The sequence below is a fragment of the Psittacula echo genome (genome assembly GCF_963264785.1).
Source record: "Psittacula echo genome assembly, chromosome: Z".
Lineage (NCBI taxonomy): Eukaryota > Metazoa > Chordata > Aves > Psittaciformes > Psittacidae > Psittacula > Psittacula echo.
The window spans coordinates 54,128,917-54,152,348 of record NC_137742.1 but is presented as its reverse complement, the minus strand read 5'-3'; the positions used below and the strand labels follow the sequence as shown (position 1 = coordinate 54,152,348).

General features: G+C 44.1%; 1 protein-coding gene across 3 annotated transcripts in view; it reads right to left on the bottom strand.

The window, feature by feature from the left end:
- NRG1 (neuregulin 1) overlaps positions 1-23,432 on the bottom strand; it is a gene marked incomplete at both ends in the record, with an annotated part of 178,875 nt that overhangs the window by 76,359 nt on the left and 79,084 nt on the right. For 2 of the 3 annotated variants that reach the window (XM_080637756.1, XM_080637757.1), the window contains one exon: positions 21,379-22,006. The exons of the other annotated variant lie outside the window; for it this stretch is intronic. In XM_080637756.1, the coding sequence (XP_080493882.1) occupies positions 21,379-22,006 (628 nt within the window). Of the gene's footprint in view, positions 1-21,378; positions 22,007-23,432 lie in introns of those variants that run through there. 3 annotated transcript variants of the gene reach the window in all.

Here is a 23,432-nt window from a genome sequence, read left to right as displayed (position 1 = left end):
AATTAACATTTGCGGATCTTTAGTCATTAGGGTTTTTTTGACAACAGCTGACCAAAGCAGGGCCCTGATCCAACTGATCCAACTGCAGCAAGATCCATGGCCCTTATTACCTCCCTTTTGCAAGCAGTAATGCAATGGAGAGTAATGCTAGATTTCATTTTTGACTCGCTTGCTGTTAAGAAGAGGTTTAATGGGAAGCAGCGTACCGAGGCTGCACCTGCAGAATTTGTTTTTCAGGGGCAATGAAACCTTCTTTAATGCACAGTCAGACTTTCGGGTGGATTTAAATACCTAAGCAAGGTGGTTGATACCTAAGAAGATTTGCTAAAAGGGTCTAACTCCCCTCTCTGGAGTAAAATGTATCCATTCTTCTTTCCCTGCCTCCATCTTGTACAGTTTTTAGGGAGAAAAAAAAAGAGAACATATTTGTTATATTTTGGCTGTGATTCCTTCTACACGGGGTCATTTCTACAAGGTCACCTGCTACCAGCAGGTCTCAGCAATTTGTCACAGAAGGAGCATCAATCAGCAATAGGCAAGCCTGTATCTTCTATGGCTTTTAATGTCAGCCTTCGTGCCTTTGCCTCAGTGCCTGTCACTGTGTGTATGCGTGTGTGTGTGTCAGAGGGTTGGGTGTGAATTTGTCCCAGGGAAAGGATTTCACACCTGAGTATAGAGAGGTTAATAGCAAATACTCCTTTGCAGGCATTGCTGCAGGTCTGGAGTATGTGCAATGTGTGAACTTGCATAAACAAAGAAGGAGATAGCCATAATCCTGAGCATTTCCTCATTTCCAGTGGGTAATATGAAGCAGACTGAAGCCTGTGCCGTGACTGATTTTGCTGCTGTCCATTCATGCAGAATTTTCCCTGATGCGTTCCTTATTCACGGCAGCGGAAGGCAGGTTTTGAGCTTGGTGATGAGTCTGGTTGTGGGGAGGGAGGTGGGAGGAAGGACACAGTGGTCTTGTCATAAAGCAGTTCTCACATTACACAGCATTAAGTAAGGGCTGCCATACAAAACAGGCCAGCAGCTGTGCCTTTGTTTTTATAGGGCTTTGCGTACAATTAGAGCCTGAACTAGCAGGCGCTGCAGACTGAGCAGGGCTGCTGTGGCCATGGCACAGCCTTCTGCTCCCTCTTCACACCTACACATGAGGGCTGGTCAAAAACTCGGCTCTTAGCTGGGCTGTATAAAGGGCATCCAGCCTGCTTGGGAAGTGGTTTCTTGTTGGCCAGGCATCTTGAACTGCTTCTTTCTCCTCTGCACCTCTGAATACCTTTTCTGGCCTTTGGTTAAAAGCAAAGCCAAGCCATTTCAGAGCTGCTACGTGACAACTACTGCTCCTTACACATTCCCTTGAGAGTTTGTGCCGAATTTCCCAATTTCCAGCACCACAAGACCTGTTTTACACATTACTTATTGTTTAGTGGTCTTCTGCCAGGTGTAGATGGGCAAGCAGTACCTGAACAGCACAAAAGCCTGCATCTACAATAACTTCTGTAACAAATTTGAACCAGAGGAGTTTATTCCAGATCATAGTATTTGGCAGCATCTGAGCAAGGTATGTTTGTCCCATTATTATGTTCTTCCAAAGCTGGTTGGCTGTCAAATTACAGCCTCCCAAGGTGCTATTCAAAGGTATTGTGAAAGCCTGCATTCACCAATCACAAGACTGGGAAGAAGGTCATCCCACACCGGGATGTAGCTGCCATTTAACCCTCTTGTTTCCTGATCATCCCTGCTGGTTGTGAGCTACAGAAGAAGCTGCTACATGTATTGTAGCTCATCCAGCAAGCCGGGATGGGATCTGAGTGTTGTCTTTCTCCCAGTCAGGCAGAGCAGGTTGACTTGGCATGCATTGGAAAAGCCTAGCAAACATGCTGCAATTAGTTGGCCACATCCACAATACCAAAAGAGTGAACATGAAGAGATGCTGCCATGCCAGCTCTGAGAAAACAGAATCTGTTTCCCATGGCAGTGCGTCCTTCAAAACAGCACTGTTGTGCTTGTGAAGTGGGCTAATTCGTTCTGCCTCCCATTTAGGTCAAGTTCAGTCCCTGTGGGAGCACATACACCATTTGCAGTACCTAAGTAGCTAGGTCAGTATACAGCTTGGAAGAGTCCTGCCCTGGGCAAACACTGCACAACACAACACCCTTTTGTGACAATCCAGGCCCTGATGGGATTTCAGCACTGTTCCCTGTTGCTGCATACTCATGAGCTTGCAAAAGCTCTGTTTGTGAGCACCAGCGAGACCCTGCACTGCAGGAGTGATAAAGCAGGAGCTATGCGGACAAATTGTGGACAAATGCATTTTATGAGAAGCAGTTATGGAGCTGAGCAGATCTGTGTGACAGGAACTGAGTAAAACGTTACTAGGAAAGGTCTGCTATAACTGTTGTCCCTAAAACTGGCAGCACACTGGGAAGGGGGGTGGGAGGCTGTACGAGAACCTTCATTTACTAGAGAGCTGTCTATCTGTCTCTGGAGATTTATGAAACCTCGTAGCTTGTTCTCTGTTAATGTCTTATGCTCCTGAAAAGCCTTTTTGGTTAGAATAAATGATGGCCTCCCCCTCCATGGCAAGAACAGATTGTTATATAGTTCTCCAACAGAAAAGGACCCGACTGAATTGCACCACAAAAGATAAAACGTCATGGCATTTCTTTTGAAGCAAAACTAGTTTCACTCCATGTCTGTGATCTTTATTTTAGTGGAAAAAAAGAGAGAGGAATAATAGATGGTCCCCTGGAAATATTGTTCCACCAGCTTTTAGCTGGAACCAGGCAATGCTAATACGCTAAGAGCATTCAAGATTATTTTTATTTAATCTCCGTAACGGTATAGTAATTTTAGCCTAGTGAGAAGCAATGGCAACTTCCTCCTTTCCCCATAAAGACCTTGAATCTGTAAGTGAAAGGAGGTCTTAGGCATGTCCCAAGGCAATAGATAAAGAGCCTTTAGCTTCCCTGTCATTCTCTAGAAGTGTCAGATAACCAGGACATGATATAAGGCACTGCGATTAGGAAACAGTATACCACTGAAATGTTTCAGCGGTGCAAGGGACCTCTGAAATAAAAAGTGCCCTGGAAATACAAAGTAGATGAGGGTAGTTGAGAAACAGACAGTTAATCACAAATACCAGCGACAGAAAGAGGACAATAAACCTTGTTTACTACAGATGGTTTTGGGTTGTCAAATCACTAAGGAAGGTTGAAAGGACAGGGCCATACCACACAAGGCCACCACTCACAACATCCTGAATCTGTGTTTCTCAATTATCTTCCAGTTATTAAGATTTAATACCTATAAAAGCCCACACCAGCCCCAGAGATCATCCCAATGAAGTAAATGAAAACAGGTGCTTGGATGTTCCAGTATGTTTGGTAGAAGCTTAGCAGTCAGGTCTAAAACTACAGGTTCATTAATCAGGCATAATTCACACACACACCCTACTGTAGAAGTAGCTATGAAAAAGATCAGTATGCTTCCTCCTCTCTGATTTTGACTCTTACGACAGATCAGCCCACTGCCATACCCACCAATTCATCTGAAATGTTAAAAATAGCCTGCAGCATGTTTCCTTTCTGCCCAATCTGGATGCAGAACAGATGTGCTACATGGCAGAGCATCATTTTGGCTGCTTGTAGTCTGTAAGCCAAATGGTTCTCTGCTGTTTGGTATCTAAGAGGTATGCACCATTTTGCCTTATGCCTTACAGACCACAGTGTTCCACAAAATATGCAACCTTGGCCAGTAACAGGAGATAGTAAGAAGTCTCAGATCTGCTGTTTCTCTGCCTTACTAGAAGTCAACTACTCCTCTTTCCTTTATGTAAAAGTACTTGGGGTGCAGGATGGATATAGGTTGTGACCTGAGAAGGTGCAAAGGCCTGGAAAACATGTAAGAATTGTACAGAACTAGCACATCCTGACCAAGAGAATTTAAATGTGTTGTTGGACTTCTAAGAAGGATTAGGACCTCCTCACAGCTTGTGGTCATGAACGACAGCCAACCGAGTGTACAGCCCTGCATTTGTACCCTAGCACCAGTCTTCACCTAAAGGGCTGCATGTCATTTGCTGTTCTAGCATTCCCGGGTTACCACGTGAATCCATCATTCGCCCCTTGCAATGTCTGCACTGGAAGACGGGCTAACAGCAAAAGAGTGCCATGAATGAGATGCTGTGCAGCATGTGGGGCTGGGCACATGGGAGCACAATGCAGGGCTCTGTGCTGTACTCTTTAGGGACAGGTCACGACAATCATCCTCTTGGGGCACCTTTACAAACCATATGCATCACTTCAGTTCTGTGCAAATCTCCATCCTGTCTCTGAGTGTCTCCATGCCAGCCATGGCATTTGTAAGTGGGAGGCTACATTGGTCATACAGAAACACTTAGAATCATAGAATCATAGAATAGTTAGGGTTGGAAAGGACCTTAAGATCATCTAGTTCCAACCCCCCCGCCATGGGTAGGGACAACTCCCACTAAACCATGTCACTCAAGGCTCTGTTCAACCTCGCCTTGAACACCGCCAGGGATGGAGCATTCACAACTTCCCTGGGCAGCCCATTCCAGTGCCTCACCACCCTTACAGTAAAGAATTTCTTCTTTATATCCAATCTAAATTTCCCCTGTTTCAGTTTTAATCCATTACCCCTTGTCCTATCACTACATATCACAGTCCCTAGTGAAGAGTCCCTCTCCAGCATCCTTGTAGGCCCCCTTCAGATACTGGAAGGCTGCTATGAGGTCTCCACGCAGCCTTCTCTTCTCCAGACTGAACAACCCCAACTTTACTCTTCAGGCTGGACTCTTGTAGATAAGACAGATGGAAAAGACACTTGTTTGTCCATTTGCACACGCATCCCCTGAGAAGCTGGTATGCTGGGTTTCTTGTCTACCCAGTGGACCACTGCAGAAAAGCCTCACAGAGCAAGGACAAAGCAGAATTTGATCTCACATTTCTAGAGCCATGCCAAAATCCCTTAATCTCTCTGCCACCACTGATGCTAGGCCAGTGGGGCACAGAACTGCCAGAACTGCAAGGCAGGAGAAGGCTGCTGCTTTTTGGATATTGTGCGTTGTCCAAAAGAAAGAAGTAAGACTCCTCCCTGTTGAAGTGCACAAGGACCATGCTGAGGCTCTTGCCCCTGCAATACGCATCGTGTGTTCTGCTTCCAGTAACTTCCCTACTGTTTCAAGCTAGACACTTTCCAGAAGACTTTTTTCATTTTAAAGTGAGATTCAAAGAGCTGTCATTGCGTCCTGCCCTCACTGTGAAGCAACAGAACAATTTGGGCCTGAATAATAGCAGAATAATTTGGTGGCTGAAAACATGTTTTGAGTCTTCTGTAAATGGCATCATAGCAGAGCTGAACTCAGACATAAAGAGGATACAGCTCCCTGGGGTGTCCCAGCAACTGGTCACATGCTGAGTTTGGTACAGGAGATATCATCACATGCAAACCTTCATTTGACCTCCCTCCTCAGATAGATACAATTCTGGCAGTGACCCAATCCCATGCATTTGTGCTCTATACCAAGCCATCTACACGTAACAAACCCTGTATTAACATTGCCATTTTCCACTCTAAAGTAATGGCATTAACCTATTCAAGAGCTGATTTCATGCAGGACACTGAAAATAAAGCACATCTAATGTAATCAATCTTGCATTTCTAGCTGAGGCAGTGCTTAGTTGCTTTTTGCTAACAAAAGCAGCTATACAGAACCAATATGTACTGTATCCTTGCTGCAGAGAAAAGCAAACTGGCAGGAGAAGAAAGGATTGTTCCTGGCATCATTTCCCCACCTACACAGCAGAAGGCAGAGCTGTTTCAAGCCAAGCAATTATCCTCAATTTATTACAGTAATGACAATAGAGAAGGGCAAAGCTAAAAAATCTTTCTGAACGGGGCTGACCAGCAAGGGGGGTGGTTCCTGCCAAAGATACTGCACTCAGATCTGGGATTCTCCCATGGGTGTTGAGAAAGTGCTTACATCCCTTTCTCTAACTCAAGGGTCCGACTTTTGCCTGGTGAGCTTAAGCCATCCCTGCACTACATATACCCATCAGATGCCTGCACCTTCCCAAAGCAGCGCTGTGGGATCTGCCCTGCCTCGTAGCCACAGGGCTGGCATCTGATGGAGGGGCAGACCCTTCACAGCTCCTCTTCCTCCTCACCACAGCACTGTCAGGCAGAGCACGGGCTCCTGTCTCCCCTGGCCCAAGAAGGAGAGCTACACTGATTTTTTGCCCCAGGTGTAAATCCCTCACCGGAGACATAGGAGGTGATGGCATGAATGTCATTCCTGCAACTTTGCTTTGTGCAAGTCAAGGCTGTTAAATTTAATGGGGCCCTGTGAACAGCCGAGGAGCTGAGGTCTTTAGCCATGCTATACACTGGGCAGTAAAAGACAGCCATGGGAGCAGACAGGGTTCAAAATTACCAACTGTTTTTTGCATATTTATGAACAAAAATTGAAACTAGCAAAGATTTGGAAAGAAGCAATCAATCTCTATTAAAAAAACAAACAAACAAAGAAAACAAAAACAGAAAGCAAAAATAAACACAAACAAACAGGCCCTGCAGCTAGTTGAGGTTCAGCCAAAGGGTGAACAAGTAGTCTTCGATATTCAAAGCTCTAAACTCTGGGAAATGGGATCCCCGGACTTTGGCTAAATTGTCAGTTGTCAAATGTCAATGAAGTGCAACATTGTTATGTTTTGTTTTTCTGAAAGAAGCCGTTAGCTAACAGTCTATTATATTCAATGAAGTGATGACAGAAAAACAGCCTAACTTGAAATGCCAGGAACTGATTTTGTTTACATTTATTTTATTAATTTTAGCAACAAGTGCTGGAAAGAAATGACTTTTAACAGTGAAGACGTATTGTCTTCCTATGTATATTAAACAATATTTCTTATCACAAACTGGAAAAAAAAAATCCCTGGCATTGAAGGATTCTGGAATAATTTTTCCTTTGGTTCCTTCGTGTCTTTATGTAACCATATTTACTACCCTTTATTTGTGACTTTCATGTCCTTTCTTTCTGGATTGTCATTAATATGTGCTACTTTTTAAAGAGAGGGCAGCTGCCTCTCAGGCTGCGGGACTTCATCTTCTGCTGCAACAGGTTTTCTCTGTAATACCGGGTAAATCACAGAGGTCTCTGTAAGAAGAGCTTTTGGCACTCAGGGCCATGAATTCACCCAAGCAGGGCGAAACATTTGTAAACTGTCACCTACAATGTTATCATTGACTCATGCTCTGTAAAACAGGGCTGGTGAGAGTATTTCCTTAGTTATCTCCCAGGCATGTAAAGCATACGAGTGCAGGCTGCTGTCAAAATGTGTGTTGGGAGGGTGTAAGTGGAAGACCACTCAGTTGTGGTTCTCTTCGTCTCATGCCATGCAGCGTGGGGTCCTGCAGCACACTTAGCTGATGTCAGCAGCAATATTGCAAATCTCACAGCACCAGTCCTATGTCAGCGCAGGCTGACAGCATAAAAAAATCATCTCTACATCTTTCTCTACTTGCAGGTCTGGGTATTCTCACCTTCTCCCCTGACACTTTCAAAGGAGAAGGTGAAGTGCCCTCCATAACACAGCTTTGTATAGTTCAGCTCAGGAATATCTCCCCCAGTCTCAGAACAAGCTCCTCAGGATCTCAGTACTGTTCAGCATGCAGCCAAAAGCATGCACCGCAGTGACATTTCAATCACAGTCGCCATTTCCCCCTCAGACTGAAGCCCATTAACTGCTAAACTGGCTACTTCCCGGCGCTCAGCTGAAGGAAGCACTTTGTCGGGAGTATAATCAATCTTACCACAAAACTCTGGCTGGTAGTCTCTCAGGTGATTAAAGAGTCACACGGGAGAAAAATGACACAATTTAAGGGTTGCTCTTAACAGAGCTAGGACATGAAAAATGAAAAGTGTCACTATATTATCCCTTACATCACCACCCCCAAAAAGGAACCATGAAGTGCAGCCTCTCCGTGATGGACTCATACATAATTCAAAACATGAGCTGCCTTCAGGAGCAGATCTCTGGGCCCAAGTCTGCTCGAATGCCAAGCAGCACAAGCTGGAAGGCGTCTCAAACAATGAAAAGGGCAGATCATTAACAGTGAGAGAAAATGAAGCACAGGAATGACTGAGGTTAAGATCACACATAGGAAGTCACAAATGGACAAAGTAAAAGCTCTGTTAGCAAGTGAACATCCCCAGAAGCTCTCATACTTTTACAGATGCCTCTAGATTTGTTGTCCTTCTGCTACACAGTCTTATGCTTTATGAAAAATCATAGTATCGGCTCCCCACAAGAATGGAACTTAATGCTCTTCAAATTAGCAGAATTTAAAGCAGAATTAATGCTAGATTTCGAACGGTCATTCCAAGATTTCAAATGACTATGACAAACTTTCTTCTGTTTTTACGTGCAAGAACAGAGAGGTCGAGCTGCAGCTGGGAAGGTAGACAGCATTTTCAATCCTGAACTCACTTCAAGGTAAAACAAAGGTCATTGTGCCTGAACTACCCATTAGTTTTCAGTGAAAAGTAGAGTCAGAGCGCAGGTAAAGAGCAGTTTCAAGTAACTGTTGTAAACATGAAGAATTCTGCATTCACTTAAAATCACTAGAGGGTGGGATTTGAATTTGTAGAAGCTTGATGAGATCTCTTGATGAGATTGGGATATGAATCAGTCACCTTGGGGTAGCAAGTTATTGTGGTGGAGTCAGTGACATTACTAGTTGGGGCACGTATTCTTCCAATGCAGTTGCTGGAGGTCAGTTAACACCTAAGTATTCCAGCAGTTGAACTGGCTTATTCTTTAAAAAACTGTCATTGATTTCTAGCTCGACTAGTCCATTTCCAGCTTGCTGTCACATGATGAAGTTTTTCCTTGCCAGATTTGAACACCCCAAATTTTGTCTTACCTGTCATTACACAAAAGCCATAGTCAAGCTATTTGTGTGATCTTTCTCTACTGACTGACATTTCTAAGTCTTCCTCTGCAGGGGCAGTAATTACATGACTTGAACAATATTTACAAGCTGTGTTTTTTAAAAGCTTTGTCAGTGTTTCTGCTAAATTTTCATTTTGGATTAATTATAAGGAATATTTTGTCACTATGTTATCACCACTTGTAAAAGAGTGTAATGTATGAAAGTTAATATGGGAATGAAGTGTAAGTTAACATCAGGCAGTAGCACTGGTATACCCATTTGTTAAAATCAGTGTGTGGTAGCATACTGAAAGTATCATTAAGAGCCCTGAGAAGACATTACAGATGATCTGCAAAAGCAAAAGCAAAGCACAACCAGATATTACTCAGCAACTTGGGGAACCTGCTAGATATCTGTTAGGGACAAGTCAATTTAGATATGAAATTCTTCTTTGAACGCTTGCATATTCACATGCAGTGCTCACTGGATATAAGTCAGGAAGCATCAGAGTATATATTTATGTTTTCTTTGTCTTCAGCCGCCTCCCTTGCTAGCTTCAGCCTATCCAAGTGGCTTGAGGGAACTGAGTCCCCTGATTCCTCTGAAGTAAATGTGCTTCCTGAGCTTGTACCAGTTATCTAAATACACTTACAGAACATGCCTCTTTCATCCTTCCTCCAAATTTGGATAAAGAGGAATTGCACACACCAAACAAGCGATTAGAGACAATTAGGAAAATTACCGGGTTGCTTGAAAAATCGCTTATCTGAGAGATCTCCATGAATCTCTATAGCTTGGAGCTAGCAAGCAACAGAGGAGTTGCCAACCATGCTCTTGAACCTTCCCATAGTCAAAACCCAGCATATTTGTTGGCTTTACTGACCAGATGCAATTTTATACAATAAAAGGAGTATGTCGAGGTATTTTTCTGTTAACTGGTTTTGAAGAAAAGACTCTTTGTGCTAGTGCATTTATTGGCTTTCTGATCCTGAAACACAGCCTTTCTTTACTCACAAACAGAATACATACACAGCCGTATGTCTCAAAAATTACATAGCTGAAGGAGTTTGTAAAAAATTGTTACTGATACCATTAATAGTCTGTTAATGCCATCACTAAAACAATGTCACCAAAAAGTAGTGTGGGCTGACTAACCTTCACAAAGCAATGACTGGAGAGCACTGTGGACTTCTAACAAAGTGCAGGAGGGAATTCGATGACAGAGAGACACTCTGCAGTGTTTGCTGCACTGGTTTGCTAACACACAGTGGATCCAGCCCTCAGGGAGACAGGGAGAAGAGCACATAGTGGATCTCAGCATCAGTGAGGAGCCCATACTCCGCATGGCTGGATGGCAAGAGGATTTGCCCTGCAGAAGTTCCCTTAGAAATGCAGCATGGCCAAAGAATGGATGATTCAATCCATAGCCTAGCGGCTTAGTCAGGGGAAGACCAGTCAGTCTCACTTCTGTGCCTGGCAAAATCTTGGAGTAGATTCTCCTGGAAGGCATGTTAAAGCACATGAAAAACAACAAGGTGGTTGGTGACAGCCAACATGGCTTCACTAAGGGGAAATCCTGCCTGACCAATTTGGTGGCCTTCTGTGATGGGGCTAAGAAACTGATGGACAGGGGCAGAGCAGTTGATGTCATCTACCTGGACTTGTGCAAAGCGTTCGACACTGTCCCACATGACATCCTTGTCTCTAAATTGCAGAGACATCAATTTGATAGGTGGACCACTCGGTGGATAAAGAACTGGCTAGATGGCCACATGCAAAGATTGTGGTCAATGGCTCAGTGTCCGGCTGGAGACCAGTAACAAGTGGTGTCCCTTAGGGATCGGTGTTGGGACCAGTTTTGTCCAACTTCTTTGCCAGGGACATGAACAGTGGGAATGAATGCGCCCTCAGCAAGTTTGCCGATGACACCAAGCTGTGTGGTTCGGTTGATACGCTGGAGGGAAGGGATGCCATCCAGAGGGACCTCGACACACTTGTGAGGTGGGCTGATGCCAACCTTATGAAGTTTAACCATGCCAAGTGCAAGGTCCTACATCTGGGTGGGAGCAATCCGAGGCACAGCTACAGGTTGGGCAGAGAAGAGATTCAGAGCAGCCCTGCGGAGAAGGACTTGGGAGTGCTGGTTGATGAAAAAATGAACATGAACCAGCAGTGTGCGCTCGCAGCCCAGAACGGCAACTGTATCCTGGGCTGCATCAAGAGGAGTGTGACCAGCAGGTCGAAGGAGGTGATCCTGTCCCCCTACTCTGTTCTCATGAGACCTCGTTTGGAGTATTGTGTGCAGTTTTGGTGTCCTCAACATAAAAAGGACATGGAACTGTTGGAACAAGTCCAGAGGAGGGCCACGAGGATGATCAGGGGACTGGAGCACCTCCCATATGAAGACAGGCTGAGAAAGTTGGGGCTGTTCAGCCTGGAGAAGAGAAGGCTGCGTGGAGACCTCATAGCAGCCTTCCAGTATCTGAAGGGGGACTACAAGGATGCTGGGGAGGGACTCTTCATTAGGGACTGTGGTGACAGGACAAGGGGTAATGGGTTCAAACTTAAACAGGGGAAGTTTAGATTGGATATAAGGAAGAAGTTCTCTACGTAAGGGTGGTGAGGCACTGGAATGGGCTGCCCAGGGAAGCTGTGAATGCTCCATCCCTGGCGGTGTTCAAGGCCAGGTTGGATGAGGCCTTGGGTGGCATGGTTTAGTGTGAGGTGTCCCTGCCCATGGCAGGGGGGTTGGAACTAGATGATCTTTAGGTCCTTTCCAACCCTAACTATTTTATGATTCTATGATTCTATGAATAGCTGCTTTGGGATCTTCTACAAGTCCCAGGCAGACTGCAGGTACCTGTTATACTGGGGAACAGATTCTTCCTGCTTTCTTCCAGTCAAGAAATGACCAGACCTCTTCTGCTCTCCTACGCTTGGCAGATATAACCACTTCTCCCAGTTTCCTGTCACTTTCCTGTCTGTTTAATAATGCTCCTTTCTTGCAAGTATAGGCTCAAGTCTCTTCAAGTCCTCATATCAACACACCAGGAAGCCTTTTTCACTCCTCTTATCCTGTGCTCTTTAATTCTTAAAATCATAACAACGCACTTACTAGTTTGTTCCCTGACCAATTCAATAGATACAGAAATGATTATTCTTCCATTCCTCTGCACTTGTCTCTCTCACCCTGATACAGCCTTTGCAATGGAAATGAAGTGTATTACTTTCACACTGCTAACCATCCTGCTGAGGCCGAGAAAAGCTATCTGGAAAATATAAAAATGTCTTGAAAATCCCAGCTAAGTTGGAATATTAGCCATTATGACTTTCTTGATAAGATCATGTTCCTTAATTCCCATGCCCTGTGATAGTAAAAGATGCTTGGCTTGGGCACCACACAAGCTTATCAGGCTAACTCTGTGCAGCAAACCCCCTGTAGCACAGAAACTCAAAGAATCCATCACATAAGTGTTTTTAAGCTGCAAGGGAAATGCACAAACACCAAAATCCTTCCCTCCCACAAATCCATATACTCTGGGGCTGTTTATGTGTTTGGAAGGAAGAATCATACATTGGAGGAGCTGAGACAGTCAACTGAATGAAGGACAAACTGGTGCAGTGGTCCTTGGGCCAACAATAGGAGAAGTGGGAAAAACGAGAGAAGTCCATGGGAAACAGGGCACAGAGGGAGAAATCTTTGAAAGCATGAGCAGAAATCAGGAGAATAAGAGAGCCTGCACAGTTAAAACCATTGAGTCAACCCAAGAAGCACTGCTGAGAGCATTTTTCAGAGCAGGACAGAACCAGACGAGGAATGACAGAGCTCATTCTTAATAAAATGCACACCACATTGCCAAGGCAGGGCAATTTTTATCTGTTCTTCCCTTAACTGGCTCTTAAGATTGTAATTCCACTCCAGTAAAAAGCAGCATGTGACCTTGAGGGTCAAGAAGCAGGACAGTGAGGACCCTTATATGTTTGAGAGATGGGTCTTCTACTCTGTCTGGACATTATTACTGATTTACTGCTTAAAATATTAAAGAGACACTGGTGCTACTTCATGCATCTTGAGTGTTTCTGAGTAGTGACCAAGACACTGAACAGATTTTGTTGTCCTTCATTGGGATTTTGGACTAGTCAATGTGTAAGTATCCTATCAAAATTATAGCTCTATTTATCTGAAAACTAAGAAAGTGTGAAGGAGAATGAAATAATTCAAGGACTGAAACCAATTCCCTCCATAGTGAGAATTATGGAGCTCAGCCTGCCTGTTCTGTCAAAAAGGCTTATTCAAAGCTGAGCTGATTACAGTGTATATGCACCTTTATGAGGGGAAAATACATGGAACGAAAGAGCTCTTTAATCTAGGACAGAATGGTGTAAATGAATGAATGGCCAGAATGCAAACACATATTTTCAAAGTCAAAGTAAGCTAGAATAAGGGAAAAGCCAGACACTATCTTGGCCTCAGTCTTCACACTACAATCAGTGGGGATCTGGAAGATACCTTAGACAGGAAGATACTCCATGTCATGTAGATCATGGACCAGCGCAGCTCAATGCTCCTGCCAGTGAAAATTCAGGCCACGTCATTCAAGTGGAAAAACTAAATTAATTATCAAGATTAATTTAATATAGTGAAAAACATAAGATTCTTTTCTCGAGATCCAGTTCCAACAACCTTACACTGGCTTCCAGTTACCACCTTACAAGTTTCAAGGCACCTTTTGTGAGCTCGGAGTCTTTTCTTCTTTGCATAAGAGAAAGGTTTTTGAACAAGCTTGATAGTCTTTTTTTTATCTCCTTTGATCTGTCTAATCACATGAATTAATTGACTGTTAAAAATTGTAAAATTCAAAACTCTTTCAGGAATTCCATAGAAATACTGAGCTATGTCACAAATCACGCTTCAGATCATAGTTTCATATACTCCCCCCAGTGCCATGTGACTACCACCCCAGTATTGATTTCCTTTCATCTCAAAAACTGAAGTGATATTCATTGCCAAAATAAAAAGCTGTCTGAGTTATGAGAACACACTGCCAGCAAGTTCCAGGTTGAAGCATAGATATAAAAAAGAAAAAGTGGGGGAAGGGGTAGTGAAAGTGTATGTGAGAAAGCTGAATACAGTCTGCAAGAACATATATATTAAAATAAGTCTTTCGTAATAAAATGCCGCAGGAGCAAAGGTAATAAATGTTTGCCACAACACCACTGATCTTGTCCAGAGCTTGAAGGACCTTGCCTCTGGTCTAGCTTAGCAGAGTGTCAGCCAAGCCACGTCCCACTGGATTTGGCCCTGCCCAGTTTCCACCAGCTAAAACCTTCCCTTTTGTCTCAGTGACTATCTAGTGGTCATGAAGGAGGTGGATGAGAGACAGGATGAGATAGGACAGAGTGTAAATAAGCAGGCATTATATTGCCTCAAAACACTGCACAGGTATTTCTTCCTTGCTGCTTTCAAGAGCTCTCTAATTGCCTAACAGCGGTCATGCTCAGGCTCCTGAGTTTAATGTGTACTCCTACTGAGTCTGGTACTTCACATAGCATTTTAACTTGAAAGATCGAGATGTGATTCACCATGCGCTCTCTTTCCGTGAAACTGGGATTCCTGCAGTATAAATAGTAAAGGTATCCAGCGTGCCTACTATAAAGCAATTCACAAAAAGGCAGTGCCTGCTCCCCTTGGTGCTATGCCTTGGGAAGCAAGACAGCAGAAGCCCTTAGCAGGAGATACTCTAAAACCGCCTACCCATCTCCAAAGCTGCTTGCTATGACTCAGTCGTTCCTTGATTTCATGTGCTCTGAACATGACCTGAAGCACAAAGTCTGCTGTCTTTGCTTAACTTAGTACCTTGTAACAAAAAAGACATGTTGGGGTCCAAACAGATCTGAATTCCTCAAAGAAAACAATTCTTTCAATCAGAGAATGCCTTTTCTCCTTACAGTGCCCCACCCAAGGTGAAGCAGGCTTTTTCCTTTCAGCAGTCTTTCACTACCTGCCGTGGCGTCTTCTAGGACTGTCTGCCCTTTTGTGACACAGAGCCAGAGCAGTCTCTGCCCAGGTACTCTCTGCAGTAGATTGGCATCACATGTGCTCTCCCTGAACCAGCTGCCTCATTGCATTGCTATTGATTCTGAGTTGGATTTCTGCAGCAAATCTATTGCATTTCCATTAGCAAGACTGCAAATGATGAAAACGCTTACTTATATCATTCCAGCTCCGCATCACAATTAACCTGCTACTTAGCCTTCAGCAAACCAAATTCTGCCTTCTCATCTGATGCTGAAAAAGTTCCTCAAGGTATCTCTGCACCGAAAAAGTTAGGCACTGCAAATCTGAGGTGAACTGCTATGCAAGTTAATTTTCAGTACGTGAATTGGAAATACAACATTTAACTTAAAAGTACCATAGATACTGAAGGAGGATAATTTCAGTCCCCTGCAGTGGCAATCCAAATCATGGGTTTTGTTATGACATCAATTATTAATCATCTTTGCTTAGAAACTTATGATGCAGTACAGTTCCAGAAGTCGTTTTAAATAAAGAAACAATGGCCATATACTCTGTGTAGCTCTTGCATTTTATATGCACACATATGCATATGTATATGCATATAAATAAGGAGGGCGAGCATGCAGAAGTTCCATATAGCCTAAATACATTACTTATTCTCCGTGAAGTTTGCAAAATAAAATGAAGGTTTTAAAAATAAATGAAAGTGCGGGTTGCTATTTTGCACTGAGAAATTCAGGCTGTTATTAGAAGAAAATACGTGGAGAAACATGGCTTTTGCTTCATCATGTTCTGTGCACAAAAGAAAAACCACGCCCATGGAGTGGTTCTGAAAGCCATGGATTTGGGGTGCTTGCCCAAGAGAAAGAAACACGGGACTGATCAATCCTCCTCATGTTAAATATGAGAACATTTTCTATGCAAGCAATGAACATTAAAAAAGGGGATGGTAGAGATACAGAGAGAAACAAACCAAGAAATTTGTCTGAGCAAACTCTGCTTGTGCGGGGCATTTTAAAGACCCGGTTAGTGTGACTAACCACGCTGGGGAAATGAAGTCTCAGTTATCACTTTAGAAGGCTTAATGGACCTGAACTCCCTAAAAATTGCTGCATCTTATGCATCTCATCCCATCAGTCCCGATCTTCCTTTACTCTGAGTGTTCCTGCCACAAGTACATACATCTACGAGACACCATGACCTTTGGGACAGCAGAGAAGGAAGTGTTTCAGGGAAATACAGACTTGCTGGCTCAGTACAGTGGCACTTGCTTTATTATGGCTTGTTAATGGAGGCCCAGTTGTGTCTCCAGGGCCTACTGAGATCAGCATCTCTTTATTATGCTCTTGAGTTAGGCTCAGAACTTGTCTGGTATCTTAACTGTGATTAATTATAACTTCCCTGTGACAAAACATTGCTAATTCACAGGACATGTCCAAGAAAAGTCATGGCTTTCAAAATGAGTTTTCATACTGTACAGCAGACATTTAACTTAGAAACCAAATTGCAAGGTTAGTCTCCCTGTAGACTCGTTGGAGAAAGAGTTATTCCTGCTAGAGTCACACTGGGAATTGCCTGAGGGAGGTCCCTTCCTTTATGGTGAATAGGAAGCTGAATGCTGCCTAGCTTCCTAATGTAGGCATTTAAGTCAGGTGTTTGAAGCTAATCAACATCAAAACTGTATCAGAAATGGAGCAAAGTCTTCTTTAAGGTGCTCCCCTCCTGCATCTTCAAGCTTTGGGGATAAAGCAATCTCCCTTGTGGTGCTGCACTGCATAATAACAGTGAGTGTACAAAACGCTGATACAGCCTGTGCTGTATCATCTGCTCTCCCCTCCTGTTAGCACAGTTTCCTGCAGCTCTCCAAAACATCCCTAACCTTGACACTTTCAGAGGCTGCCAGGCATGGACTCAAACTTACGGCGTTCTGATGGGGATTTCAACTGCAAAGAATGCATCAGAATTAGACGTGTCAAAAAAAAAAAAAAGAACAAACACTGTGTGCAGCTGCTGTGAACAAACCCTTTCTAGCCATAAATCAAAGCCTTCAGCTGGGCTGCAGCACCTATAACTTCAGGAAAAGGCTCCATCCAGCCTGCCACAGAGGTGAAATACAGACCTTCACAAATCACTGAGTACAGAAGAAAGGACATCAAATGCAGAGCTGAGAAAGAACAAGAGGAGGTGAAAGAGTCAGAGAGAAATTGCAAGGAATATTTACAGTATGATACCAAAACAAGAAACAGGTTAGTTTTCTTTCCATTTTCCTCACTTTACATTCATCTAGCACTAAAAAGACACAAGAAATTCAGTCACTACAACTGGCTAATTTTGAAGGTGAGGTAAGACCACTTCGTAGATAAACACCCACTACCAGTCCTCAGAGGCACTCTTTCAATGCTTTTTCCACTGAGGATGAGAAAGTAGCAGCCCTTGCTGTTGCTGGCCCAGCACACCTGAAGTCACTGCAGAAATCAGAAACACGAGAAGGGAGCAGTCCGAGTCACGGATGGCTGACAGCAGTGCACAATCCTATCTCTGCTTTGCCGTGTTTTCCAGGTGAGAGCCTGCACTGATGAGGTAGAAGGGAGCCCTGCCTGGCCCAAGGGGAATGCACAAGTCTGGTGCTGCACTCACCCTTATGTCTTACGGCCAGCACAACTCTGTAGGCACAGAGGTAGGGAGATGGAGATGTGCCTGTTGGTCATTCACTGGCCAACAGCATGGCATGAGGTATGCAGCTGGCCCATCAGCACATGGCACACAGGGTAGTCAGGGAAGCCAAAAGCAGAAAAGACAGAGGAGCAGCATGGATGTGCCACCAGGGAGATGGCATCCTCTGAATCCTGCTCCCCGACAGGCTTTTTGCTCTGCTGCCAGAGAAACCAGCTTCAGCAAAATCTTTGTCTTGTGGTCTTTCTCCTGCCCTGCCTCTCGTGTGCCCTGTGGCACTTCACCAAGTCAGGAGAGTAGTGATCCCAAAGCCAAGGGCTCAGGCACCTGTGCTTCAGAGCAGAGCCAAAAGGCTGCAGTGCAGCACTCCTTTGGCAGAGCTGTCACTCTGCAATGGCAACCCCACATGGACCTTGGTGGGTGATGCTGGGAGAAATCTGCTTAAACGGAAAGAACAGGCAGTGGGAAGACCTATAAAGGGAGTGGTTGGTATGCAGACATAGAGATACAGTTATTACAGAAACACAGTTTTGACAGTACTACAGAGGCACCTCTATTACATAGCCTGGGTAAAGGGTGGAACTGAATTTAAAACTGATGGTGTAGGAAGAAGTAAAATTTAGCTCCTAAACTGTGTTAGCACTTTTGCAATCTGCATATCTTCTCAGAGGGAGGGAGATTGTAGGTTAGTGCTTACTATTACATCCCACTTGTAATGAAATCTTCTCTGATGTAATTATGCTAAGATTGACAAGCTCCCTAAATATGGGAATGCTCTAAAACATTCACCTTTCCTTTCTGTTTCAGCAAATGAGAAATGATACTACAATATAAAACCTAAACCAAACGGAAACAGAGATAAAGGGCAAATTATAATAAAAGTAGTGAGACCAGTCTTCAATCTAATGCACCAGACACAATTACTAGGATTGTCTCTCTTCTGCTTTCCCTCCCAGGCTCCAGGAGAAAGAAGAATCAATTAGCTCTTTGCAGACTATGACCTTGACAGATACAGCTTTAAGGGGAATATGCTGAGTAAGACAGAAAAGAGAGGAGAAGAAAAGGATTTGGAAACTCATGGAAGGTCTTGGTTCAGAAACAATACATCAGCCACAGAATACGAGTTGTGTCTGTTCTTTTTTATTTCTGCACAGGAAAAAAAAAATGTCAGCACAAAAGGGGCTTTCTAGGAACAAGATACCTCACTTTGCCTGAAATGGAAAAAAGGACACTGAAAGGCAAAAGAAGGGACAATTCAATTTGCAGATGCTACTTTCCAAGCCATCTCTCTGAGAATTTTATAGCTGTCAAAGACATTCATAAAAAACCCCAACTTATCACTGATACAATCTGTCAACCTCTCCAACAAATCTTGCTCTACATAAAACACAATGATATTTTGAAATGCAGCTGTTTCAGAACCCCCAAGACAGTGCTTTTAGAGCTGTCCAAAAAGTTCCTTCCATGCCTCTTTGAATTCTTAGGCTTATCTTCTGCAGTGTACTTTTCCAGCTGTATTTTCTTATTTTTCTTTGCAGGGAATTGCAGCTTCATGCCATAGTCAGAATTATGTGCCGTAGTTGGAATAAATACTGTCCACACAACCTTCTCCCTCAGATTAACCTAAACTTGACCTGCTGCCAGCTCTTCCTCTCTTTTCAGTCTGTAGCTATCTGAAAGTCTATGATGCCTTGAAACACATTTATCCTAAGAATATTAAGGCAACAGTAAAAAAACCACAAAAAACCCCAAAGCAACTCAATCCAATCACCTAATTTCTAGACAACAATTTATTTCCCAGATGTGAGCAATTTGAATGTACATAATGGCTTTTTGTCAGTGACTGCTCCAAAGAATCTCTTTTTCACCCACTCCCCTTCATTTACTTCAGAGATGAAGTTAGCATTTTATTGATAAAGACTTGCCTTACATGTGGAAATTAAAGAGGATGAGGGTTGTCCTGGCATAACTAGCTTTTGGTTGCTTTTCCCTGTCACATGAGAGAGGCCATTTTAACTGGATGGTGGTCCCTGGTTACTTTATGAAGTAGAAAGTGCTGTCATATCTTTAATGTCATGATATTTCCACTACAAAAAGAAAAGAAAGTTCTGCATCAATGATGAAGAAAATAGTAAAAAAATCACATAGTGTAATTCTATATAACTGCAAAGGTGTTTAAGTGTCCCAATAATTCAAGTAATGTCTTACCTACTACAACAAAGCCCCCTATCACTGAAATTCACAGCAATATTTCTCTACTAGACTGTTTTCATCAGACAAATTACTTTTAATCCAAAAGTCTGGTTGTCATCCATTATCTAAGTAAAAGGCAGCAGGGCTTCTACTGGAATACTCAGAATTTTCTTTCAGTGATTCTGGAATTGCTGTTCAGGACTGTCTGTACTGAAAGGACCTCCACTGAAATCACTGTAGTTGCACTCATTTTCATCTGCAAAGTGGCTGGCCCTAAACGTTACATCTAATCCATTCACCATGTATCTATACTGGGTCCAGTCCTGGTGGGGCTAAACTTCGTAGCAAACTTCTGGTCATTTCAGGGTTCCAGAGTGATGTCCAGTATGTACCACCTATAAGGAGGTCATCCTGCAGCTTTGCAGAGAAGGTATGAGGGAGAATATATGAGATGGGGGCCTGGGGGCCTGGGTGGAGATTTGCAAGGAACACCATGCTCATCGGGATCACTGCAGCTTTCCAAAAGAAACCGCAGCCTTGTGCTGTTAGCACAATGGCATTGCCTTCTCTTTTTGCTAGAGTTGCACAATTTTACACAGCCCAAGAATTGCTGGCTTGATCTGCTCTGGATTTGATGGGTTAAAATTATGAATGTCAGAGAAATTACACTTCAGCAATGCAGTATTTGGATGCTTTCTGATTGCTACTGAGAAAATAATACAGGTACCCTGGATATTTTTTGCTTTAAGGATGAGCAAATACTAATTTGGAAACTGACCTCCTGCACTGGTAAGAATGCTTTCCTGAAACGCCCTACAAAAGTCAATGAGGCAATGCTTAAGAAACAGGTTCAATGAGCATCAGCTCCTAGAGGAGGGGAAAGATGCAGAGAAATGTGTGCTATGCTTTTAAAGGGAAGGGAGAGATCATAAGGTAGCTGCTAAATTAATAATTCCCAGCCTCTAACTGCTTCAGATACACCGTCGCTCTTTCCCGCTGTTCTGCCTGAGTGTTTCAGGAGGATGATAAGAATATTTGCTAGCAACAGACTTCAGGAAGGAGGTAGCAGAAGCGCTCTGCATGCAGAGAGAAGAAAATGAACACACATGGAAGATCCAACATGGGATGCAAATCAAATTTATAAGAAAAATATATTGATAGACCATGTGGAATAGTTATCAAATAAACCCTTGAAGTAAATCACATACTCTCCTACAAGTGGATGCAGAGAAAAGGGTGGTACTGTCACTTTACAAACGTCTCAAACGAAGCCCTCTTCAATTGCTATGCACGTCTTGGAACTAAGTTCAGAGACCCTTGTGTGCTCTCCTGAGAAGGTAACCCTGCTACACCTGTCTTAGTACGTTTAAGTTTTGCATACCAATCACATCCCCCTCAAGGACAGCTGCAGAACTGTTAAGTGCCTTTTTTTTAATTCTTTTTTCTTTTCTTTTTTTTTCTTCTTTTTTTTTTTTTTTTTTTTTTTTTTTTTTTTTAAGAGGAAAACAAAGAAATACATAGCTTCTACTTACAAACTTTTGGAGCAGTTTGGAGATTGGTTTCTGTTGCTTGCGCCTGAGACGTTGTGGTAGGCTCCAGGGCGGGTGGTGACAGCGAAGGTGCGGCAGAGGACAACAACCCAACATCTAGGATGCGGTTATACAGAGAAGGCTGGAGGAACGGTTTGGAGGGCACAAACGAGCTGTCATTTTGCACTGTCACTTCAGCCTTGCTCTTGGGGCTAGGTACAGGGAAGGGTGAGGCATACACCTCCGAAGGCACCCAGGCAGACAGAGCTGTAGGATCCACAGCGCTCTTTGGGTCTTGTCCTATCCTCCCAGGGTCAAGGTGAGTAGGAGAGTCATACTCAAAAATCTTGTCCACAAAGACCCACTTGAGGCCAGCAATGCAGAGGCAAAGGCTGAGCAGGCAAGCCAGGATAGGGGCGATGCAGATCTTTTCAGAGTTGAGGCAGCCCTTCAGTCGCTCTGCCTCCAGGCACACACAGCAGGTCGCAGCAAGGCCTGCTATACCCTGGACCCTCCTGTCCTCTCTTTGGGTCCCCGGCATGTTCTCCTCAGCCGGGAGCCCGTTGAGGGACGCATCAGGGCTCAGCTGAGCTGAGGGGCTGGGGAAAGTGTCGGCAGCTACTTCAGACATGTTTAAGCATCAGCTCTCAAACAGCTCACCTCCAAAAGGCCTTAACTCTATCACAGTCCATTACTATGAGACAGACAAAAAGAAATGTAATAGTCACAGTGCTCTGCAGAAATCACAGAGTGGGAGTCAATAAAAGGTCCAAGCTCAGCAACATCATCCAAACTGGGAGAGGAGTAACACGCAGGAAAAAAGAGACACGCACACCCCTGCCCCCGAACCCTCTGTCACTCCCTCTGCCTCTCTGAAGCAAGACTAGCTTTGCAATTACTGAGCTCCTGTTTGCTGGCCACTTGTATAATTCCTTAAATACCTCTCAAGCAATTCCAGCTCTTCTGCAGGAGGCAAGAAACATCCCCCCAGAAGCAAGCACAACAAAACAAAACAAGGTGAAGGAGGGTCAAGAGAGAAAGAAAACCACAAACACCGAACAAATTGAGCAAATTAAGTGAACCAGTAGCCCAGAGTGAAAGGCAAGACTCTCACCTTGAGCATCTGAGGCTGGTATCTGCTCAGACGAGGAAAACAATTGTCATGCGGTAGAAGGAGCAAAAGCAAAATCTGTAACAACGGCGGCAGCGGCAGAAGTGACAGTAGCAGCAGCATCCTGTCGTGTTACAGCAGAGGCTGAAAGAGGCTGAATCATTACAGAGCAGCAGGTGCTCGCTGTCTGAGCATCACTGCAAACAATATCATTACACAGAGGTTTGAAAGGAAGAGCGATGCCAAGACGGTGGTAACTCCCTTTCTCTCCCCTCCCTCTTTGTCCTTCTTGAGCGCTCATTCACTTTCCTCCTTCCCCCCCGCCCCACTCCCCCAGCCCCCTCGCAGCCTGTTTCCCTGATGTAGACTCGCTCCTTCCTCCCCTACCCCACCCCCCGCCCTCTGCAGGGCTGGTCTGAGGGAAATCAGTACACCCGGCAACGCAGGACTGTCAGTGACTTCCTATTTTATCCAATTAGGAGGAATAAAGGCCATCAAATCAAAGGGAGGGAGCGGGCAGGAGTTGCGCGCCCGCCGCTGCCTCTCCCCCACCCCCCGCCGAGGGGGCGGCCATCGGTGACACGCACGGTCCTGCGACCGCAACCAGGCTACGGGATGAACTGGGCTCTCTCAGCCGGACACCCGATCTCTCCCAGGGGGAAGACAGCTTTCCAGCAGCAGTTTCTCCCCGCCTGACACCTAGAGACAGCTTCTCCTTCCAAGCCCCTAAGTTTCGTTTGCTAGGAATGATGCTGGGATGCACCTTAGGTCAAGCCATAGAGGGAAAGACCCCAAGCCCAAAGCATTCCTGCCTCTGACAAGTTCGTATTTAACTTATTACAAAGAGGTCTGCATAATTTTTTTTTTTTATAGTCCGTTTTTGGAATCACCTTTTCCAAACCCATAGAAATCAAAGTCTTCACACTAAAGCCAGCTTCTGAACACA